This window comes from Solanum tuberosum, unplaced genomic scaffold, assembly GCF_000226075.1.
Source record: "Solanum tuberosum cultivar DM 1-3 516 R44 unplaced genomic scaffold, SolTub_3.0 scf00281, whole genome shotgun sequence".
Taxonomy (NCBI): Eukaryota; Viridiplantae; Streptophyta; class Magnoliopsida; order Solanales; family Solanaceae; genus Solanum; species Solanum tuberosum.
This window is the reverse complement of record NW_006239206.1, coordinates 148738-158951: the sequence shown is the minus strand read 5'-3', so window position 1 is coordinate 158951 and position 10214 is coordinate 148738. Positions and strand designations below refer to the sequence as shown.

The 10214-nt window shown below is 29.0% G+C and overlaps 1 protein-coding gene across 1 annotated transcript; it reads left to right on the top strand.

The window, feature by feature from the left end:
- Window positions 1-1442: 1442 nt before the first annotated feature.
- On the top strand, window positions 1443-9550 carry LOC102599642 (agamous-like MADS-box protein AGL19). Its single transcript, XM_006358787.2, has 7 exons — window positions 1443-1946; window positions 7372-7459; window positions 7741-7802; window positions 7892-7991; window positions 8482-8523; window positions 8610-8651; window positions 9284-9550. Exons 1-7 carry the CDS (start codon window positions 1765-1767, stop codon window positions 9440-9442), a joined length of 675 nt encoding a protein of 224 aa, XP_006358849.1. The 5' UTR covers window positions 1443-1764; the 3' UTR covers window positions 9443-9550.
- The last annotated feature ends 664 nt before the right edge of the window (window positions 9551-10214 follow it).

The window sequence follows — 10214 nt, the reverse complement described above, 5'->3', positions numbered from 1 at the left end:
TACACATGATAATTCAAACTTTAAACTCAAATAGCCGGAATATTTTAGGTGTGATTTTGACTCTTCACTCTTCTTCTTATATCAATATGACAAACAAACACACATCTTAAAATATGCTCAAAATTTAAGTAATTACTTGAATAATGAAACATGACAAGTATTATGAGACATGAAATATTGAATATTTAACTCATAAAATCTAATTCAAATTTTTTTGTTCTGATATTCAAATATTATTTATTTAAAATAAAAGAGGAATCTTGAGATCTTTTAATTTCCAAATATCTTAAGTTCCATTGTTTGAGATAATGACTTCTGTAGCATTTTCTGAAAAAGTCTGTTCTGAATATTGTACGTACATATATAATATAACTACCTATTTTTTTAAAAAAAATCAAAAATAAAATAAAATAAAAAGATTGCATAATTGTGAAGAACCAACTTCATATTTTCGAATGTAAAAAAGTAAAATTTTGATATGCAATAAAGATACAATAATAAAAAAAAACGGAGTGACATTTTTAATTTCAAATGTTTGGTTCTTCTTCAATTTTATATGTGTGAGAGATTTAAAAAAGAAAAGAAAAATATCAGTGTAACCTCATTCATATTGTCCCAAAAAGAAACAACGAAAACAAATACTACAAAGTAAATAGGGGAAATTATCAAATTTTGTTTCAAAGTGTGTGAATGGTATTTATTTGGGCATTGGAATAAACTCAATTAGGTTTAACTTGTATATACACAATCTAAAGTATATATATATAAACTTAATTCATTAAATGGTTGTTGTATGAACCATACATACTTTAGATCTTGAATTGCAAAACGGAGAATTGAACCTTTATCAACCAAGATTGACACGCAATTTAAATTATGTATTCATGTGAATTCAATAACTTTTATCCAAAATCTCTTTCTATAAATGTTTAGAAACTCCCCAAGTATCTATAAATATTTAATTACGAACATAATTATTATTGTATATATTAACTTTAAGTCATTGTAGGAACAATAAATTTTAAATCCTGAAACTGCCTCTGTTTATAAACAAAGTGAAAGTTCAAATAACCAACCAATTAAACAACTACAAATTCTAGGTAACATATTTGTATTTATATTGTTAGTGTATATAATTAATTAAACTCAAAACAATATAATTTAGTGATCATTGCATAATTTATTAACTGTATAACTCATCTCTGAACCGGCTACCAAACTTTCCTTTAGGGTTTTTGGTCAATACACCAATAGGGAAGCATGAAGATTATTTTATGTGCTGTCAATGGTCCCTATATGGGCATCTCTTCTTAATTAATAAAAATAAATAAATATATTTTTTAAAATAGAAAAGTAATAATAATTAATAATTCCCCCACTTGTGGCCTATCATAGAGACTCACTTATATTTTCTTTTTTTGGAGCTGTCAGTTTGTCTAATATAGTGCTTCTTTGCAAGTTTTACCAAAAGAAGAAAATATATGAGGTTTTGCTTCTTACAAGTCTTTCCTTAATCATTTCCCTATTTATATCTATTTTTTCTATCTTAGTTGTTGCAACTCAAACAACCAAAAATTGATAAAAATAGAAAGAAAAAAAATATGCCCTTTTCTTTATTGTCTTTTTTAGGGTTTTTGATCCTTTGAACCAATTTTGTTTTTCTTCTATATATCATCTAGATCTGAAAACTCAAAAACCAATATTTTCTTGATTTTTCACTTGTAGAATCTTGATTTTTTTTTTCAATTTGTAAAAAAAATAAAAATGGTGAGAGGAAAAACTGAGTTGAAAAGAATTGAAAATGCAACAAGTAGACAAGTGACCTTCTCAAAAAGAAGAAGTGGGCTTCTAAAAAAAGCATTTGAGCTTTCAGTTTTATGTGATGCTGAAGTTGCTCTTATTGTATTTTCTCCAAAAGGAAAGCTTTATGAGTTCTCAAGTTCCAGGTACATATTGTTATTTCCTTGAATTTATTTATTGTTTACACGAATCGAAGCTGACAAAGGGCTGAATCTCAGTGGATCGTATGGTATGATAGCAAGACTATACTCTACCATGTCATGTAGGAAATTGATGTTTAGTTTCTCTTTGATATCATAATTGTATGTGGATATAGCAATATCTAAAAATGGAATTTTTAATTTTCAAGAATCTCGTTTTAGTATCCAACTTGTAGCTCAATTTAGGAATTTTATACATTTTTCAGAAAATTACATACAATAAATGTATAACAAGTACAATGATCACTTGCTTTATCTGTCAAATAGGGTCCCTTATTTTTCTGCCTTGCTATCTGTTTTGTTAACTTCTCTTGATTCTCTTCTCTATATAATGGATAATGTATAAATCCTTTAGTTAAATAGAAACAGACAACAAACAAACAAAAAAAAAAAAAAAAAAAGCTTTGTTCTTTTGGGGTTTTCATGTGTTATAGTCATGAAGTATAATTTCCATCGAACCCTTTGTAGACGATTTAAATACATGATGAAATATTGTAAATGAACAAATGACTTTAATTTATTGTTACGATCCACCGAGATTCAAGTGCTCCGTTTTAAAAAATAGAGAGATTGTTTTGTGTATAGAGGTGTGTGCCAATGCAATCTATTATTTTTAGATGATTTATATGTTACTACTATTTGGTAATCTTGATAAAGCTGAATCTTGTACAAATTCTAGATGGCTATATGTAAATTACAAGGGGTAGTTCATCAAAACAAGAAAATAAAAAGTTTGATGTATGTGGCAAAATTTTACTTGAAAAAAAAAAAAAAAAAAAACAAAAAAAAAAAAAAAAAAAAAAAAGCTTTGTTCTTTTGGGGTTTTCATGTGTTATAGTCATGAAGTATAATTTCCATCGAACCCTTTGTAGACGATTTAAATACATGATGAAATATTGTAAATGAACAAATGACTTTAATTTATTGTTACGATCCACCGAGATTCAAGTGCTCCGTTTTAAAAAATAGAGAGATTGTTTTGTGTATAGAGGTGTGTGCCAATGCAATCTATTATTTTTAGATGATTTATATGTTACTACTATTTGGTAATCTTGATAAAGCTGAATCTTGTACAAATTCTAGATGGCTATATGTAAATTACAAGGGGTAGTTCATCAAAACAAGAAAATAAAAAGTTTGATGTATGTGGCAAAATTTTACTTGGGAGTAGTAGCGCCTTTCTATTTTTTACTACAATTAAAATGAAGTTTAAACTTGAAAGTTGAAATGAAATTGTACTTGCTACAAATTTGTTTTTCCCAATACCCCACCAACTTTTGCCTGTTTTTGATAATGTTCATGATTTTGGAACTTATAAATGGAAGTGGATCTTTAATTTCTGCTAAAACTTTTTAATTGTTATTTGAGTCGGGTGTTTATTCGAAACAATTTCTCTATCTTCATAAGTAGAGGTAAGACAATATATACGTATATATAGACCATTCTTTTTATACTATATTTGTGGAATTATACTGAGTAGATCATGTTGTTGTTGTAAATAGTGAAGAGTACTGCACTTGGAAGTGATATGACACTGCATATATTATATATGTAGCACCTGAGAAAATATCTATAGTATTTTTTACTTTACCTAGCTAATATACTATTTATATATAGTACCAAATCTTCAGAATTTCTGGTGTACGAATGTGCAATTGCACTAATATCATACTTGCTTCTTTTTTACTCCATTTCCTTGCTTTGATATATCTTTTGATTCATTAATCATATTATGAAATTATATCTAGTTCTCAAAAGACCTAAGTTGTTTGAACACTTATAAACACTTCATGTTGTATAGCATGTCAGGAATCACACATATGACATGCTATAAAACATGAAGTCTTAACCCTTAACATAATTCAAATGAAGACTGACCACTGAGCCACTCTGGCATTGAGGGTCAGGCTCTTATGATTGTGAGTTGGAGTTGTCATAGCTTATGGTGAGCTATAGCAATAGGAGGGCCTAATTTGGCTTAAACAAACTAGATTAGAAGATGCATGATGCATCAATATATATCTTCCCAAGCACTATGGAGAGTTAATTAACTCATGATATAATATATACAAATTAAATTGTAAGAGGGGGCAGTTCGATATACGAAATATCTTTCATTATCTCAAGATTTAGGGAAGGACTGCGAGGGGATATAATATACTATAATATATAGACAATAAAAGTAAAAATTTGAGATAAAGAAGTTTGATCCTATGGTCACTTGTTGGCAGAATCTCTTAATTACAAGATAAAGAAGAGAACATATAATCTTCTAGTAATTTAAACTTAAATGTGTTTGAGAATCCTTAGATAATATGCTTAATTTAGTAGTTATTATAAAAAAATTTTGTCAATATATATATAGAGACAAATATATATGTTGTGTGAAAGAATCTAAGTACTCAATAATCTAAAATACTAATTAATTACCAAAGTTTGCAATATGAGATTTGAGAAAAGTATACTCATGCATATTAATTAATGCAAGCAAATAAATTGCAGTTGATCTCCATTTTACATGCATAATTTCCTTAGATGAACCATTCAATCATGATTTGGCCACAAAATAAAAAGATTAACCATTTCCATACTTTTAGAGGTATTTTTTCTCCCTTTTCAGTCATGATCTAGCCCGAAAAGAAAGGATATGGTTCATTCCATCAAATAAAATGTTCTTTTTTATACGAGATACAAATAAAAATTCCTATGCAGTTTTAAATTTGAGAAATATTGCTATAGCCGAACACAAGGGAAGATAATTCAAATTGAATTTCTTAGAACCCTTTTATTTGCGAGGAGTCCTACTTACTATTAGGGGTGGAGTGAAAGAAGGGGGTCATTCTCTTACTATACATAACGATATACATAGAGATTTACTATGTAACACTAGAGGCTTGAGAAACAAAAAAGATGTGTTCAAATAAGTTAAAATATTACTTTTTCAAAAAAATAAATTCAAGTTGAGGTGGTTAGACTTGTATCCTGAAATGCTTCCACATGGGGTCTTTGTCTCATGAAAATATCCAGATTCTTGATTCAAACTCTTCATTATTGGGTAATAGTGATAGATCAAGAAAGAAAGGAAGGATCAAGATATCATGGGTCACACACAAATGGAAAGAGAGGGTAGCTAGAATTATATTGAGATCATACCAGCAAGAAGACAACAACAGAATATCTTCCCAAAAAGAAACTAGCCTTCAATAAAAGGTGCACTTGGGAAGTTTGTATGACTGAAGTTTAGGTGTCCAATTTTTCTTTTAAATAATCCTATAATAACTTTAAACAAAAATGACGAAAGTTTTGTCTTTATTAGGCCACACTCCAGTAAAAATGTCAAAAGTCTATTTAAATTTAGACACAATTTTTTGTAACTTTAGTTACGACAACATGAAGTTGGTTTCAAAGCGCCTGAACATGCAAAATTTTTATAAGCAACTATGACTTAAATAGAGACTCTAAAATCGACTACCGCTTGTTATTAGCCACCATTTGGTGAATATAACATCTGGACAAAAATACTCTCAGCTAAACCACAAAACTATTTGAACATATGATGTTGGATTTTGAAACTTTGATAGGTGGAATTCTATCATAATTGATTGAAGTTTCAAATCTCAAAAATGATTCATGGAATTCAAACATCCGTGAATGATTCATGAAGTTTAAACTTTCACAATCTAAGTGTGAAAAATATGTTGAAATTTCAAACTCCACATTTCATTCATGGTGACCAAATCTTTATCATTTCAAACTCATGAGATGATTGATGAAGTTCAATTTTTCACAATCTAAGTGTGAAATTTTTTGAAGTTTTTCAGTGTTTTAATTAAGAAAAATTTCATCAAAATTTAATTTTTGCAATAAAAGTACTGAAATACCAACTAAAACTTAATTAATTAACTGTCCAAAAATAACTATTTGACAATTTCTCTAGACAATCTAACACCCCCTTGCACGCCAAAATCTAATTTACTAGAACTTTGATAAAAATTTAAAACATAAAATGAGGATTATATTAGTTCAAAATTTCTGAATGATTCATGGAGTTCAAAGTTTCATAATTAAAGTATAAATTTCAAACTCCACCATCCATTCATGGTGTCCATATCTTTATCATTCCAAACTCATGACTCATGAGATAATTGATGAAGTTTAAATTTTCACAATCTAAATATGAACTCTTTTTGGAGTTTTTCAATGTTTTAACTAAGAATTTTTCATTAATTTTTGCAATAAAAATATTGAAATATTGAATAATTTTGTAATACTAACTAAAACTTAATTAACTGTTCAAAAATTATCTATTAGACAATTTCTCCAAACACTCTTAACACCCCTTTGCACGCCAATTTACTAGAACTTGGGTAAAAATTAAAGGGAAAAAGGATAAATATACCCTCGAGCTATCGTAAATGATATGCAGATACCCTTCGTTATACTATTGGGACATAGATGCCCCTGCCGTCTAAAAACTAGAGCATATATGCCCTTCACTCTAACGGAAGACTAAATAGGGACACGTGGCACAATCTTATCCGTCGATCCGATATTTAATCGGTGGATAAGATTATGACATGTGTATGTCCGTTAGTATAAAGAGTATATATGCTCTAATTTTTGGACGACAGGGGCACCAATGTCCCAAAAGTATGATGAAGGGTATTTGCATACCATTTACGATAGTTCGGGGTATATTTATCCTTTTTTCAAAATTAAAATATAAAATGAGGATCCAATATTGGATAAAACTAGTACGAGAGATTTGTTTAGAAGGTCATCCTGTACAAATCCTTCAACCAAGATTTACTACGAGTCTTACCACAACCAACGCGTTGATTCATTAATTTTAGTTGATCGAACCTTTACTTAGTTTCACCTAAGTTTTCATATTAGTCATAAATAGAGATCACTTAGGTTTGGGCCCATAAACTATGACAATTATGAAGATTTGTTTTCGCTACAATTCTCATGGGTTCTCCTAACCAAGCTATTACCTATAACTCATCATTGGATCATTTTCTAACAGTCACATAGTCAGAGTCCTGACTCATCCCACTACTTATGAGCTTACGATTTTATGTCCTATATATTTCCTTATACCTAGGGTTCTTTTCACCCTTCCTTCACAGTACTACACACTCCAATATCATATTTTAAGAGAATATATATCTTTGATTTAAATTAACTCGATCCAAAAATTAACTTTTAAGATGAGGATTGCTTAAAACTCTCATGTCATGAGTGTTTTTATAATTTAATTTTTCATGTTTTCACTTTTGAAATTGAAATTATTCACCTTTTTATACAGTAGTAATTTTATTTTATTCTTATTCTGTTTCTTATTATTTATTTATTTATTTATTTTTAGTACAACCAAGACAATAGAACGCTATCAGAAGAATGACAAGAGCCTGGGAAGACTCAACAGAAAATTAACTGATCAACTAACCACTGAGGTATTTTGTTTTCAACTTTCCATGTGAGAATTAGTTCGCACACCCATCAAAAAGGGTATATATATATATATATATTGTCAATGTTTACTCCATCCCAATTTTAAGTGTCTTATAATTATGATGAATTCATGAAGCTAACGAAGCAGACAAATTAGAAACTTCTTTTGCATCCATCGTTGTATACTGTTAAATTCTTTAAAATTTGTGCATTTTTAGAGAATTCGACACAGATGAATAATACTTTTGGTATGTTTGAAATACTAACTCTTTATTTTGTGTAGCATTTGAAAGAGGAAGTTGCAACCATGACTAGAAAACTTGAATTTCTTGAAGACTCTAAGAGGTTAATTAATTGTCTCTTAATTTTTATTGTTGCACAATAATTAAATCAGCAAATAGTTCTAAAATATTTTTTTTGTGAATTATTTTCAGAAAGCTTTTAGGACATGGTCTAGAATCTTCCACCTTGGATGAACTTCAACAGGTAGAAGAACAGTTGGAAAAAAGTTTAAGCAACATTAGGGCAAGAAAGGTAAAAATCTATATATGCCTCAATCTTTAACAAGTTAATTATAGTCTGATTCGGGTTAGATGATTAAAAGTAGTTGATAAGTACGTTGTACATATCAAGTGATGAAAAAACACGTTTTGATATTAAAGCAGTTACGTGTTTGAGTAAAAACAGTGACACTTGTAATAATATAAGCAATTGATATAGTAGTAAATTACTTGATCTAATCAAAAGTGTTTATAAGCTGAATAGGTATAAGTTTGAGTGACTACTAACTTACGGCTGATTTTAGCTTATAAACATTTCGATGTTTAAATAAATGCATAGATTTGATAAATTAAAAAGTGCTTATAATTAAGCTAGTTTGATCACTTTATAAGCTTATCATTACATCTGGTTAGTGTCTCATTGTATTTATCGCTCTCTTTAAACCTGTCTCGGTACAATATTATACAAATGGATTAAACCTATATACAATTTTCCTTTGTTTATTTGTATTATTTTGTTTCAGAATCTGTTATTCAAGGAACAGATTGCTCAACTGAAGGAAGAGGTAAATCACTTAATATATATAAAATATCTATTAAAGTCAAAACTATTAATCCAATTGGCTTATAATACATATTTTCCTCGTCTTAGGAAAAAATTCTATTGAAGAAAAATGCAGACTTGAGGAAAAGGGTGAGATAAATATCACTCCAAATTTTTGCCTGCATATCAATGTTTCTAATATGTGTGTTTAATGTTTGGTTAAGATTGATAAATGAAGTTGGATTAATGACTAATTATGAAAAAAATCATATTCAAATTTTAGTAGAGATAAGAAACACATCAAGTGACTTTTTCTCATGTGCATAAACATTGGCCTTTGATGGGCATAGATACATAATCATAAAGTAGTTTGGTAATTGTGCTGCTGGGAGATAACATGTAGAACGTTATAAAATAGTTGAGATGAATACACTTGCCTTTGATGGACATAGATACATAATCATTATAGTAACTTGGTATTTATGCTGATAGGAAATAGTATGTATTACGTTATAAAATAGTTGAGATGAATACAAATATTTGACATTCTTATTACTGGTTATAATACTAGAAAAATATGTAAGATATTAAATGTGTTGAGACCGGTTCCATATTTTTGCTAGTGGTGGATCATACTCATTCTGTTCTATATTATGTGACATTATTTTTAAAAATCATTCTTAAAAAGAATGATATCTATTAATACGTAATAATAATTTTACTTTAAATTTCTCAATTTTTTTAATAAAATGATTTTTTATCAACTTTTTTTTGTTGTTCAGTGTGAGGTGCTACCATTGACTTTGACACCATTTCCTCAAGTAGAGAAAGATGTTGAAAGACAAATAATGGAAGTTGAGACAGAGCTCTTTATTGGACGTCCAGAGACTAGAAAAAATTCATATTGTCCTAATTTAAACACACCACCTACATCACTTTAATTGTGAAAATTGCTGGTGTTTCAAGTTTTATATTACCAGTACTGTAATTATAATTTATAGAGTTGTAATAAGAAAACTAAATTACTTTAATATAGTTTTTTTTTAAAATTCCTTTCATCATCAGCTATGCGTTAATTGAGCAGAAGGTCTATTAGAAATAACGTGTTTACCTCACAAAAAGGTAAGGGTAAGGTCTAGTATACAATATTTTATCCTTTTCAGATTCTAGTTATGAAATTACCCCGGATATGTTGTTGATGTAGTGGCGGTATCAGTTATGTGCTAATTGAGCCGATGGCTTATCACAAATAGTCTCTCTACCTCATAAAGTAGGGTAAGGTTTTGCGTACCCTTTATCCTTCTCAGATCTAGCTACTTTGTTGATATGTTGTTGTGGTGGTGGTTGTTGTAGTATCAACTATGTGTTAATTGAACCGATGATTTATCAAAAACAGTGTCTCTACCTCACAAGGTAGGATAAGGTCTTGTGTACTGCTACTTTGTGGATCACGCTGGATATGATATGATGTTGTAGTAGTATCAGTTTCGCATTAATTGAGCAAATGTCTCTATCTCACAAGGTAGGAATAAGCAAGGTTTTGCGTACATTTAATTACCCTCTTCAATTTTTTTATTTTTTTTAGTTTCCTCTTCAAATTCTACTCGTGGTGTTACACCGAATATATTATTGTTGTATAGTATCAATTATGCGTTAACAATCATCAAAATGATGCAAACGATAGTAATGTCGAGAGAAATGTATATATTTACA

Coding starts and splice junctions, on each gene's coding strand:
- LOC102599642 (XM_006358787.2), top strand. CDS start 1,765: ATGGTGAGAGGAAAAACTGAGTTGAAAAGAATTGAAAATGCAACAAGT. Junction 7,460..7,740: donor CTGATCAACTAACCACTGAG/GTATTTTGTTTT, acceptor TATTTTGTGTAG/CATTTGAAAGAGGAAGTTGC. Junction 7,803..7,891: donor TTTCTTGAAGACTCTAAGAG/GTTAATTAATTG, acceptor AATTATTTTCAG/AAAGCTTTTAGGACATGGTC.